Below are 13,734 nucleotides of genomic sequence, written 5' to 3'. Positions count from 1 at the left end.
CAGGCAGGAGGAAGACCGTGCGGAGACCCTCGGAGAAACAAAACAGTAGGGCGCATGCTGGCCAGCACTTCGGTGGCTCAGCCACAGCGTGATCACCTCCACATCAGCGTCTCTAGTCCAGAGGCACCCTCTGAGGTCCGAAGTCACATGCCCTCCTGTCTGCCGGAGGTCTCCACCTGGATGCCTCCTAGACATCTCCAGCTTAGCACGGCCAGTATGGAACCTGATTCTCTCCAGAATGCGTTTCACCTTTATTCTTCCTTGTCTTCTAAACGACAGCCAACGGTTCATGCCAGAACCGAGGGGTCATCCTTGAGTCCCTCCCCGCCCTCACCCCCATTTCATCCATCACCAAAACTCATCAGTTCTATCTCCGGGTTCTAACCAGGTCACACCCACTTCCCTCCACCTCCACCGGTCTAAGCTGCCACCAACTTTTCTGGATTCATACAGTGGCCCCCTAACTGGTCTCCCTACTTCCACTCTACCATCTTGTGATCAACTCTTCATAAAGCAGCAAAAGTAACCTCTTAAAAATGTCAATCAGATCCCACTCCGGAGCCCAAACTCCTTACTTCCCTCTGTACTTGGGGGAGGGGATGGGGGCCCCTCTCTAGCATGGCTTAGAACCTGTCCCCTTCTGAAACCTCACCTTCTGCCATGCTCCCCATCTCTCCCTTACACTCTGCCCATTTCCTTACCGCCCCCCCCCCAACTTCCTCACTCCCAGGAACACATCCAGCCCTTCCACACACAGGAGGCTGCACATTCTGATCCCTCTGCCTGGAATGCCCTGCCCTGCAACCTCTCTGCCCAGCCAGTTTCTTCTCAAGTCTCAGGCTCAGGGAGGCCTTTCCCTAGCAAAACTAGGGCCACCCCCATTTCCACCCCACACCACTTCGCATAGGTCATGATTTCGATAACAAGAATCACAATCTTTCATTGGTACTTCTCTGCTAGGCCTAACCCCTCCACTGGAATGCAAGCTCCCTGAGGGCAGGGCTGGGCCTGTCTCACTCAGCACTGTAGTTTCAGGACTGTACCCCCTGCTAGCTCGGAGCAGGCGCTCACAATGGGCTTGCTGAACGGACCAACCAAAAGAGCAAGTGTGAAGGATGAGGCTGGAAACAGAAGGCTTTGAACACAGGGTCCCATTCATCTTTGCAGGACTGGCACCTCCCACGGGGGAGCCACTTAGCAAACGTGTACTGGATGAATGAAAGAATGAGTCAATTCTAGATGAATCTGAAAAGCCTTTCTGGGCAAGGCTCCCAAAAGAATTCTCTCTTCTCCTTGGGACTTCTTAGCAGGTGACATGCCTAGGGCATACAGCAAGTGCTCAATAAATGTTAGCTGTCCCTGTCACTACTGCTTATGTGGGGATCATCTGTGCATCCTACAGGAAAGACTTCTTTTCGAGCCCCTGCCAGATACAGCAACTGGGAGAGACGTGTGAGGAAACGAGAGAGGGGGAAATGAGGATGGGGTGGCAGGACTCAGTCAAACACAGCTGAGAACCTACAGGGAAAATGCAGGAACCACACTGTTCCAGGTAACACGGGTTCCCTTTTTCCTTTAGACGTCAGCCCCGTGGGTGCCGTGCAGAGATGCCAGCTGGGAGATGGGTCCTCACGAGGGGCGAGGGAGGGCCCCATTTGAATGCACACATTCATTTTTGGGCCTGCAAGTCTCTGACTGATCTCAAAAATCTGGCTCCCTGTGGCTGGTGAGAGGTGGAGAGAATTTCAATTTCCTTCACCAAATGGCAAGCCTGCGAACAAGTCCTTTCTCTCCGACATTATCACATACTAAAAATGAAAACCCAGCCATTCGGAGCTCTCATCAGGAGAAAAATAAACGGGCTGCTTAGCTCATAGGATACAGGAGGGTTGAAAATCAAGTCCAGAGAACATATCATAGGGTACATTTTGTGCTAAGATGCCGTCCTTTTTTTGGACTTCGGGGTTTCTATTTTTCACAAAAGAATGGGATAGAGAAAAGTAATTCCCTATGTAATAAGCCATCCATTTTAGGTTTCCAATCCGTTTGGTGGCTGAACAGCAGGGGTTAGGGAATTTTTTTTAACTCTCTCAAAATACCGAGTTTGAGATAACCACGTATCTCAAAAATAGCAGTAGTAATAGATAAGACAGAACAAGGGAAGGCACAAGAACAACAAAGGTTATAATGCAAATAAGACCTATTCCCAAATGTCTCATGGCTGCCAAACCAGAAACTGCCATAGTGAAAGGAGCACTGGAATGGGAGTCTGAAAAGACTGGCCATGCCACTTGGGTAACCTAGCTCTCAGCCTCATACGCCTAACAACACGGGGCTGAAACATGGAAGATCCTTTTTCTTTCTAAACTGTTGAGATTTGCTGTTTTCCAAAAGACCCGCATCTTTTTGCTGAACAGTGGACCTCCAATTGCAAAACAGAAAGGCCTTGGGGTGAAGGGTTCAATACAGATAGAAGTGGCCTCAATATTCAATGGTGTTTTAGGATCCCAAAAGTACTCAGCAACCCTGGCCCCGCTGTCATCCCAGAATCAAGTATCTTGCCAAGACAACCTGATAGAGTCTACGGGAAAAGTGGAAGAAAGTTCTCGTTCTTTCCGATCAGCGCAGGTAAAGCTGAGCTCACGTTGACGATGGGATGGTCTGGAGTCGGCTAGCCATCCCCCTGCGCTAGTGGAAGAATCAATTATTAAAGGCAACCGCTCTAGGAATGCCCGAGAAAAACTCTCGGGATGTATGAAAACCGCAGGATACCAGACGCCAGCGAGTTTCTTTTTTCTTTTAAACTTCACGTCGCTCTCAGAAAATGCAGCAGGTCCCAAGATGGTACAAGCGGGAAAAACACGAGCCACTTCCCAGTCTTCCCGGGAGCAAACCCCAAGCCCCGACTGGGAATCTTTCCCCCACCCCCCCGCCGCCCTTTCGTTTCGCCTCACTCGCTTTAAAAGCAAGTGGCCTAGGGCCTGCCTGGCAGCGCCTCGTCCAAGCCGGGGCCGGGGGCCGGGGGCCGGGGGCCCGGCCGCCCTTCCAGAAACGGCGGGGAACTTTCCTCCGCCGCCCAGAGAGACAATGCCGGGAGGGCGCCCCACCGGCGGGCCCCGGAGCCTCCCGGGGAAGGCGCGCGGAGCCACTGGCCGCCCCCCCCTCCCCGCACCGAGTCGGCGCCCCCCAGAGCGGCCCCCCGGAGCCGGCGCCCTCCCCGCGCCCGGGGCGTCCCGCCGGGGGACGCAGCCCGCAGCCCGCCCCGCGCGGGCGCCTCTCTCGGCTTAGGGGCCGGGCAGGGGGGCGCGGACGACGCAGGGCGCCCCGCAACTCACCGGGACCGGGCGGGCGGCTGGGCATTATTCCATGGCTCGCGCGCGCCGCAGCCCTCAGCCGGGCGCGGGCGGCCCTGGGGACGGAGGGCGGGCGGCGGCCGGGAGAGGCCGGCAGGGCGGGCGGCACGGGCGCGGCGGCGGCGGCGGCGGCGAGGCGCGGGAGCCGAGCGCGGCGCAGGAAGGGGCGGGCGACCATGTGCCGAGGGGAGGAGGCCGCGGCGGCGCGGGCGGCTCGGACGCTCCCGCTCGGCGGCGGCGGGCGCGGGCTGCAGGAAATCCCAACACTTCGACAGGAAATCGGAATCCTGACTAAGCATTCCCGGCCCGGCGGCCGCTCCGCGCCGGGGGCTCCCGCCTCGCTTAACCCTTGGCCCGCCGGCACCGGGCGAGGGGGGGCGCGGCGCTCCGGGCCGGGCTCGGAGTCCTCCCTCTCGGCCGCACGCCCCGAGCCCCGCCGGCCCCCGCCTGCTCCGGGCCCAGAGGTGGAAAGGCCGGGATGTGCCCGGATAAAACCCTGGCCTTGGCAGGGGCCTTTGGAGACACCAGGAGAGGGCCTTGTCCTCTCCCGTTCTGCGGAGCACGAACTTACCATCTCCCGGCCGGTTCCCCTGTTTTCAATAAGAGAAATGACTTTACCTGGCTGCCCCTTTCACTGCTTCTCCTTTGCTAATTTCCTCATTTTTGTCCAGTGACAGGGGGCAGGAATTTTCTCTGTCAGGAGAGTAGGGACAGTAATAATCTGGATTTCAGATTCTGATGCCGGTTAGAATCCTGACTTCGCCTCTTTTTTTCCCTTGCTGTGTTACCTTGGGTATGTCACATAACTTCTCTGAGCCTCGATTTCCTCAAATGTGACATGAGGTGCTAATACTACCCTTATAGGTTTGATTTGGAAACCAGATGTTTAGACAGGGACTGACACATTGTAAATACTCAAATAAATGATAGCCATGATTGTTCTTAGTACCGTGAGAGACCTCTGAGAAAGGAAGGTTTTAACTCCCCGGGTGTGTGCTGAGCATAATATCGGTGCCTGCTTAAAAAGCTTTAGAATTCATTTTCTTCCTAATCACCAAGTGATTATTTTTCTTTGCAGCATTTCAGAAACTGCTCTCTGCAGACGAAAAGGTTAGTGGCTATGGCAGACCCCCTTCTGGTGAAATCTGAAACTCAAAAACCTCACCGAACTTGGGATTTTGCTCTTAACCCAAGAGTCAGGAGATTGTGGGGGTTTCTTTAAAAGTCTGGAGAGGCTTCACAACGTTTGAGAAAAGCAAAGTAAATCTCTGTCCAGTCAGGCCAGGACTGGGCAGCCAGTGGGGATGATTCACTGTGGTTTCCCACAAACATGCCACATTTAGGGGTTTCTACCTGGAGGATGCAGCTTGGTGGCTTTGCTGTAAGGCTTTCAAATTCCTTTGAAACCCAGTCAGACTTTGAAGAGGAAACAACATGCTCAATGAGTGAAAATGGAAGCTTGAAATGAACCTTCTGGGGATGGAAAATTGGGTATCAGCCCCTCTACTCTATATCAGGACCAGACATCAGTTTTGGACCCAACTTTGTCTCTGTTCTGCAGCTCTTTTTTGGTGCTCAGAAGCAGTGAGACAAACTCTGGGCTTGGCACCAGGAGTCCGGGGGCCTGCCCCAGGCCCTTTGCAGCTGCTGTTCCCTCTGCCTGGAAGAGCCCCCACTTGGCTGTTCTTGGCACTCGGCTCACAGCTCAGAAGTCAGCTCCTCAAAGGGGGCTTTCCCCGGCCATTTGATCTACTTGTCTTTGGCACCTACTTCCACCCCTACCTCTCTCCCCATGACATGCCCTGCTTCACTACTTCTGAGCTCCTACGCTGCTTAATTTATCCTGTTTGGCTGCTTATTTACCATGTCTCCCCCTGCATGGGTAAGCTGCATCAGAGCTGGCTGCTGCTTGTCTCCCTCACTCCTGTATGCCCGTGCCAAGAAGAGTGCTGGCCCATAGGAGACCCTCAACAAAGACATGCCAGATGAATGAAAGGGACAAACAAGACTAGAGTGACCGGATCACTCTGTCCCTTAGCTCCCTGTATCTTCCGCTTTGGTGGAGAGGCGCTCAAATGAGAAAGCCCAGTGTAATGGAAGAAGCACCAGACGGCTGTATTAATGGTGCTAGAAAGTTAAAGCTGTAAGTAATTAAGACTGCCAGATGATGTAACTGCAGTCTCATTGGGACAGTCCCAGTTAATTGCTCCCTCCTTTGTGCTCCCCCAGCACTTCTGTTCATTTCAGGAACGTATTTATCACATCATATGCTTGCTCGGTGAGTGCTTTCCTAAGTCAGATGGCAAACTCTTTGACTTGGAGGGAAAGGAGAGGAGACTGCCTTTATTGACCACTTACTCTGAGTGGGGCCCTGAGCAAGGTGAACTTGAATTCATTAAAAGGCGTTCAGTAAGTGCCCGTAATGTGCTCAGAAATCATCTTGGGTGCTATATCTGCAGAGATGAATTATTCTTGCTCTCCAAGAAAGACCAGAAAGTTCTATTTAGAAGGCAGGGAGAGGATGACTCTTACAGAGGTATGCCCAAGGTGTCCTGGGGCTGTAGAGAGCATGGGGAAGGTTCCTAAATGAACATGGGGGGGGGGGTGTGTCTTAGTCCGTTTGCACTGCTATAACAGAATACCATAGACAAGATGACTTATAAACAACACAGAGTCATTTCTCACAGTTTTGGAAGCTGGGAAGTCTGAGATAGGTCCGAACAGATTCAGTGTCTGGTGAGAGACCACTTCCTGGTTCATAGACAGTACTAAAGTGCTTTCAGCACAGTTCCTCAGGGGTTCTGCAGTGGAATTGGGTCCACTTGCCCCCAGTAGCAATCCTCCTGTTAATTCACTCTTTATGTTGTTTGTCTCTTTCCTCTCTCTCTTTCTCACTCATTCATTCCCCCTGGGATTAATCACCTCCCAAATAAACTAGCTGCCCCCAATTCCTTATCTTAAGGTTTATTTCTGGGGAAACCCAATGCAGGACAGCATTCATTCATTTGTTCACAGATTTATTCACCAGGCACCCCCTATGTGCCTGAGCAAAAACAGAACATGGGTATGGGCACGTAATATAACGCGACAAGGTTCAGCATGGTCTGAGGAAACGTCGCATGTTCAGACATGGAAAGCAATGAGACTGAAAAGCTTTGCACCATTTTACATTTGAGGAAACTGAGGCACAGGAGTGTTCTGTAATTGGCCCAAGGCCAAACAGTGCCCAGAGGAGCTTTGGGGTTCAGACTCCTAACCACCACCCTATACCACTCTCCTGGTGATTAAAGCTGTGGGTGCAAGCTGTGGGTGAATTCACTCAAGCGGAATGTGTGAACTGAGAAGATCCTGGGATCGGGATTGATCTCAGAAGGACACTGTAGGCAGAGGAAGAGGGGCTCACAAAGAAGACTGAGAGGGAGGAGCCTAGAAGGGAAGTGGATGGAAAACCAAGGGTAAGGGAAGAAATTTCTTCTAAAAATAAGGAATGGCCAACACTCACATGCCCCCAGAGAGTTCAGTCAGATAACGATGGGAAAGAAGATATGCATTTTATTTGACAATTAGACGACTGATAACTTTTGCCAGGGCTGTTTCAATGGAGTGGAGGGATTGGAGGCCAGATTGCAGTGGGTTGAGGAGTGAGTGGGAGATAGCAAGAGTAGACAACTCTTTTCAGAAACAAGGCTGTCTAGCTAGTGGGAGGTGAGGGGAGGATTCTGTAAAGACGGGTGGGCGAGTGAGCATCTGTGGTTGATGGGAAGGTCTCAGGAGAGTGGGAGAGGGCGGAGAGGGAGGGCGGGCGCACTGACGGAACAGGTGCCGAGGATGAGGAGGGAAGGGGGGGACGCAACAAGGCCTGGACCAGAGGGGAGGCACCTTGTCCACCGGAGCAGAGGGCCAGCGGGCAAGGACAGAGTCAAGTTCCATGGTGAGCTGATCCTGGATTCCTCGACTAGGAGTTAGGTGGGCTCTTAAGGCCCCCTAGTTTAATTCCTCATGGCATTCGTACTCAGGGTGAAAATGATTCATTCCAATGTGGATGAATACAAAGTGACTTCAGCCTCATAACTGGGAAAGAAATGGCCTGAGACGCTATTTTGGCCCAAAGTAGGTTAGTCGTGTGGCAAGGAGAGGGTGAGCAGGTTGGAGTTTGGGAGCCGGAACAGACATAGCTTGATGACTGATGGTTGGGGGGGTGGGGGTGAGCACCACAGGGAGGGGGACAACTGCACTCACCTGTCAGGAGGAGGAGGAGGAGGTGGTACTTTTAACCATGATAAAAAGCATTGGACAGAAGATTGAGGTGGGAGATAATGAGTTCCTGTTTGTGCTTTGTGCTGGGAAGGCAGTGTGGGTGGTGGGTAAGAGCTTGCGGCTTTGCTTGCGGTGGGGGGAGGCGGTGGGCTTGAGGGTGGTGGGAAGAGGGGAGGCAGAGGGACCTAAACAACTGAACAGCTAACACCCTTGACGAGCTTCTCCCAGCCTTGCTTTATACCGACTTCTCTAATGCAGGATTTCTCATCCTTGGTGTGAGCATACTGGGCCGGGTAATTCTCTGTTGCGGGGGCTTTTTGAGCTTTGCTGGACGACCAGCAGCATCCCTGGGCTCTCCCCACTGGATGCCAATAGCAACATCCCAGTTGTGACAACAGGAATGTCACCAGACATCGCAGAACGTTCTCTAGTTGAGAACAACAGCTCTATCATCTTTCCCTCATGTGAGGATGTCACTTACAAGGTGCAGCTTTGGACGGTCTTCTTCAGCAGAAGCCCCCACTCCCACTGGTGGAGTCACATGGACAGGGTTCAGATCCAGGTTCCGCCATTCCCCTGGTCCGTGACCTTGGGCAACTTTCTTCCCTTCTCTCGGCTTCTATTTTGTTGTGTTGTTTTGAGTTTTTTTCTTGTTTTGCTTTTCCTCTGTAGCATGGAGTTTTTGAGAGGATGACATCAAGTAATCCATGCAAAGAGCTTGGCTCCGTGTGGAGCATTAGTTAGCCTTCCTTCTGTTGTTGCTGGTACTGGTAATAGGCGTAGAGGTATGTAGAACAGGGAGACATCCACTAAGCCTCTGGAAATTTGGGCCTCAAGATCTGGATGTCACAGATGTATCACAGGCAAGAGGCAACACTTGAAGCTGGGGGCCTCTCTGATGTGGCCTGGGGAGGGTGTAGATAGAAAGAAGAGAGGTTTGAGCAAGAACCCCATAGGACGCCAAAATTTACTGAAGAGGAGGAGTCTATAACTGAGATTTGGGTGGTCAGAAACGCAGATGGGGACCTAGGTGTGAATTTTTCATCTAGCAGCAATCCTGACTGTTGGGTGGTGGGAGGCATGTCAGCAGAATGGCGTCTTGTGGAATGATGCTGATGTTGGTGTGGACTTTGAGTGCTCACCTGGAGTCAGGTGCCGTGTAGATATTAACGCTCATTGAATGCCCACAACAAGGTGATGGCTTAGGAACTACTTATTATCCCCATTTTATGGATGAAGAAACTGACATTCAGAGGAGGTGAAGGAGGGTGAGTTTGTCAGCAAGGAGGGTAGAAGGAGAAAGGGCTTTCACGCAGAGAACCAAGGAGCAGATGTAGCACCCCAATACCTGTGGTGGTCATACATTGGTGTTAGCGGAACAGAGACTGTGAGGCAGGGGTGAAGGGCTGGGGGCAAGGCTGGAAGGGCCCCATGAAGGGGTAATGTCCAGCCGTGCTGTGTCAGGCCATACCAAATCCCAAGGCAAAAGGAAAATACAGTCATACTGACCCTGTCTTCAGAACTGATATTTTATTCATCCTGGAATGTTTGCATTAATTTTCCTTTTACAAGATATTGCATTAACAAATTTTTTTATCTTGATTATCGAATTTCTTGGCAAACACTCAGCTGGACTGAACGGAATTCCAAACTCGTCCAGCCTCCTTGACCTTGCTGCTTGTGATTAGGATTCCAGCCTGCCTCACTCTCCCGTCCCTTAGCCAGGGGAAGGCAAGACTCCTGATTTCTGCCCCATATGACAAGAGCCAGTGGGGAAGAGAGAACTCTACATGAAACCACTTGCTTTTAGGAAAAGGAAATGGATACTGGACACCAAAACCTAACAACTGTCCATTACATTTGGGCCACCTGGATATCCTTGGCACAAAGAAGAAAACATTCGGGAGTGGGGAGAGCAGGGAAGGAAAGAATGGAAGGTGGGTTCGGCACACATAAGCACCCAAAGCCAGGTGCTTAAGACCCTGCATTGCAGTCTGTTGCCTGGGTTTCTTTTTCTTTTTCTTTTCTTTTCTTTCTTTCTTTCTTTCTTTTTTTTTTTTTTAAGATTTACTTATTTGTTAGAGAGAGAGTACAAGCGGGAGGGGCTGGGAGAAGGAGAGAGACTCTCAAGCAGACTCCACACTGAACATGGAGCCCGACACGGGGCTCGATCCTAGGAACCTGAGATCATGACCTGAGCCAAAACCAAGAGTCAGACGCTTAACTGACTGAGCCACCCAGTCAGCTATGAGGACTATGCCCCCGTAGCCTGGATTTCAATTCTCGCTCACCAACCAGCCCTGTGATTTTGCCTGGCAAGTTAAATTGTTAAGCCTCAGCGTCCTACAAAATGGGGATACTGGAAGTACACGTATCATGAAGTGTTAGGATGAAATGAATGAAGCCACATGAAAGTGCTTGAACATAATAAATTTTCAGGGTTTTATTTCTATAGTGTGGTATTGACATTTTAAAATTTTATTTTTCAAGCTACTGAGTCATGAAGAAAAGAGTGACGGAATAGTAACCTGAAGCTTAGGGGGAGTCTGGGGGGGGTTGTTTGTTTTTCCAGTTGGAAGAATGAGCGAAGGAGCCAGAGGAGAAGGGCAGGTAGAAGGATGTGGTGAGCAGCGATTGCAGCCCTGGTTGGGAATACCCGTTCTACCTTTCCAAGTTACACTCACCAATTCACAGAGAAGTCGTAAGGGCGCAGGGCCGCACATGCCCGGACAGCATGGTCAGGGACAGAATCCAGATTTCCTAATGCCCACGGAGGTATTTCTCCCTGAAAACCTGGTCACTGTACTATATCTAGTCATTGTCAATCCCCGAGCCACTGCTTGAGCCCAGGTCACAAGAATGTGAGAGGCGATGGGGTCTTTCTTATCACACTGTTAAAAAAACCCAAAACACCACCCTCTTTGCAAAAGCTAAACTTGAAAGGGTCCTGTAAGAGGAACATCCAATATCATTTCCTCCAAAGATGCTAAGCACCAGGGAAAATGCTTTCCATTGTTAGGTTATTAATTTTAAAAGCTATAATTTTCAGCTATAATGGAGCTTCGTGATAAAAAGATCAGACAAATGGGTCATTGCAACAATCTCTTAAGGAAGTAAGGTTCTTTTCTGTTTTGTGTGAAATTTATGAAGTCTTCACCCTCTACTCCTCTTGGGAACCCCACGTGGCCCAGAGCAAGTCTGCCCTGACCATTTGGGGTGGGTAGGCCTCTCATCTATGTTCCCCTAACATCCAGGGATCAGTGCTGGTAGAGCCTTTACTGCCGTGCACATCGTCTCTCTCCTGCAGACCGGAGGGCAGGGACTCTCTTGTTTGCGTCTATACAACCAGCACCTATCAGAGTGCGAGCATACAGTGTGTGCTCAACCCACATCTCGAGAATGAATGCTTGAACACTTTATGAAACAGCACCCCTCTTTCTCTGTGTGAGAAAACCCGCTCACTTCCTGAGTAAGCAAAATTGGACAAGGAGGATTTCAGGGCAGGCTTCTCAAACTGGGAGACTGTGCAGAGTGGAAGCAATTATGTGTATTAGGAACAGTATCAATGATAATAACCAGTGGCTAAAATGTGTCGAGTGTCTTCTCTATGCCTGGCACTGGCAGAGCATTCTAATGATTCTAATGGCACTTTCCGATGGTCATCTCATGTAATCTCAAAAACTTATGAGGTCAGACTGTTAATACCGTACATTTTACAGATGAAGAAACTGAGGCTCAGAAAAGTTGCACACAGAGAATCTGTCTTTGAGCAATTCAACTGTGAACTTTATGCTCTCTTGTTGCAAACTGAGCTCCAGGGATCCAAATAGGTCACGGAGTTTGCAGACTCTGTATCTAAGGAGTTTATGGTCTATCCGAGCCATAGATTTATACTGTAAAATAGCAGGTCCCTTTAGTCCATGCCTCCTGTTTCAGAAAAAGTGGAAAATCCTCCCCCAGTGGTTTTGTAAATAGTCCTTAATTGAACTCAGCATTGGTATCATTACCACCAAGTTCTGCAATTAACCAGCCTGAAGCTTATTTGCTAGGTCACAGCAACAGAGATATTTACACATCCAACTTTTAACTCTAGGCAAGATTTTCAGCCTGTAAATTGCTTATCCAGCCGCAATCATAGCTGCTAGGAAACTGCCTGGGGCCATTTGAGGGGAATGAGAAAGAAAGAGGATTCCCCCAAAGCCAGCTCTTGCCACCCAAGAATAATAACACTAACAATTAAGAACTAACAATTGTACAGTCCTTTAAAAATTACAAAGCACATTCTTATAGAGTTAATTCCCCTGAGAGTGGGAGGAAAGGACGGGTGCGAGGGTTATTTTAAAGAAGAACCCCCAAAGGCTTGTTTCCTCCAGGGTTATAACAATCTTTCGTTCAATGTTCAGTGAGCACCTACTATGGACTGGGAACTGTGCTAGGTGCTAGAATGTACTGGTGAGCAAAGCAGATGCTGTTCCTGGACTCATGAAGCTTATAGTCTAGCCTTGGAGAAAGAAAGACATAATTCAATAATACGCACAGAGAAATGTAAGATTATAAATACTTCAGTGCTATTAGAGAGGTATAAAATGCAATGCGACCCTAAAATGGACGGATTTAAGCTAATCCAGGTCAGGGCAAACTCTTCCGAGCAGTGATGAATAAGAGGTAACTACGCAAAGAAAGAGGGATGTGTTTCAAGCAAAGAGGACAGCATACATAAAGGCCGTAGGGCCAAAGGGAGTCTATTAGTTAGCTTTTGCTGCATAGCAGAGCACCCCAAAGCTTAGTGGCTTAAACACTGACCAGACCAATTGGCCCTTAATTCTGTAGATTGGCAATTTGGCTAAAATCAGCCAGGCAGTTTCCCTCTGATCTTGGCTGGGTTCACTCATGTACTTGGGGTCATCTCCCAGGTCAGCCAAAATAGCTTATCTCTATTTTGTGTAGTTGTACCTTGTCTGGCAGGTTAGGTTAGGTTTGTTGACATAACAGCAGGGTTTTGGGATGAGCAAGAGAGGAAGCGTGTAAGGCCTTTTACAACCAAGGCTCAGAACTCACAAAACCTCATTTCTGCCACGTTCTACTGATCAAAGCATCTTTAAGTATAATCAATAGGGAGGCGCCTGGGTGGCTCAGTCGGTTAAGCATGTGCTTTCCGCTCAGGTCATGATCTCAGGGTCCTGGGAATCAGCCCCACAGCAGGCTCCCTGCTCAGTGGGGACTCTGCTTCTCCCTCGCCCTCTGCCCCTCCCCCCCATCATGCTCACACTCTCTCTCTCAAATAAATACATTAATTAAATAAAATAAATATATATATAATCAGCTGGGAAAGCAGCAGCACCAGGTCCAAGATGGTGGCCAGCAGGAGGCTGATGAAGGAGCTTGAAGCAATCGCAAATGTAGAATGAAAAACTTCCATAACATCCATGTTGATGAAGCTAATTTATTGGCTTGGCAAGGGCTTACTGTTCCTGACAACCCTCCATATAAGGGGGTCTTCAGAATCAAAATCAACTTTCCAGCAGAGTACCCATTCAAACCACCGAAGATCACGTTTAAAACAGAGATCTGTCACCCGAACATGGATAAGAAGGGGCAGGTCTGTCTGCCAGTAGTTAGTGCTGAATCCTGGAAGCCAGCAACCCAAACCAACCAAGTAATCCGGTCCCTCACAGCACTGGCCAGCGGTCCTCAGCCCAAGCACCCACTTCGGGCTGACCTCGCTGAAGAATACTCTAAGGACCATAAAAAGTTGTGTGAGAACGTTGAAGAGTTTACAAAGAAATATGGGGAGAAACGACCTGTGGACTAAACTCTGCCGACTGATTCCAGCGAGTGTGAGCGGAGACCCCGAGCAGTACATTCAGACACCCCGCAAAGCAGGACTTGTGGAAAATTGACATGTGCCCCGGCCTGGTGTCTGCTTGTGGCCATTACTAACTTTCTACAGTTTTCTTAACCAAAAGTGGTCTAGGCAACCCGTAAAGAAAGGATTAAAAATTTAAGATGTTCTAAAATGTGTGTGTGTGTGTGTGTGTGTGTGTGTATAATCAATAGGACACAGAATCTTAGAAATGGGAAAGATTTTCAGCACAGTCCAGCCCAGGTAACAAATAGGAGGTGT

At 49.9% G+C, this 13,734-nt stretch overlaps 2 protein-coding genes across 4 annotated transcripts in view; one reads left to right on the top strand and one right to left on the bottom strand.

The window, feature by feature from the left end:
* Positions 1-3,487, bottom strand: part of ASAP1 (ArfGAP with SH3 domain, ankyrin repeat and PH domain 1) — a 341,646-nt gene extending 338,159 nt beyond the window's left edge. For 2 of the 3 annotated variants that reach the window (XM_045812249.2, XM_087864619.1), the window contains exon 1: positions 3,336-3,487. The gene's annotated coding sequence lies outside the window, so the exon portion shown is untranslated. The remainder of the gene's footprint in view (positions 1-3,335) is intronic. The other variant, XM_087864618.1, reaches the window with a different exon arrangement.
* A 9,474-nt stretch (positions 3,488-12,961) lies between these two features.
* LOC123801889 (ubiquitin-conjugating enzyme E2 L3-like) lies at positions 12,962-13,422 on the top strand. The gene is made up of 2 exons (XM_045812194.2): positions 12,962-12,988; positions 13,084-13,422. Exons 1-2 carry the CDS (start codon positions 12,962-12,964, stop codon positions 13,420-13,422), a joined length of 366 nt encoding a protein of 121 aa, XP_045668150.2.
* The last annotated feature ends 312 nt before the right edge of the window (positions 13,423-13,734 follow it).

Source organism: Ursus americanus, chromosome 9 (genome assembly GCF_024610735.1).
Source record: "Ursus americanus isolate L20-20 chromosome 9, mUrsAme1.1.p, whole genome shotgun sequence".
NCBI lineage: Eukaryota > Metazoa > Chordata > Mammalia > Carnivora > Ursidae > Ursus > Ursus americanus.
The sequence above is the reverse complement of the archived record's forward strand: the minus strand, read 5'-3'. Positions and strand labels throughout refer to the sequence as shown.

Coding starts and splice junctions, on each gene's coding strand:
- LOC123801889 (XM_045812194.2), top strand. CDS start 12,962: ATGGTGGCCAGCAGGAGGCTGATGAAG. Junction 12,989..13,083: donor CCAGCAGGAGGCTGATGAAG/GAGCTTGAAGCA, acceptor CTTACTGTTCCT/GACAACCCTCCATATAAGGG.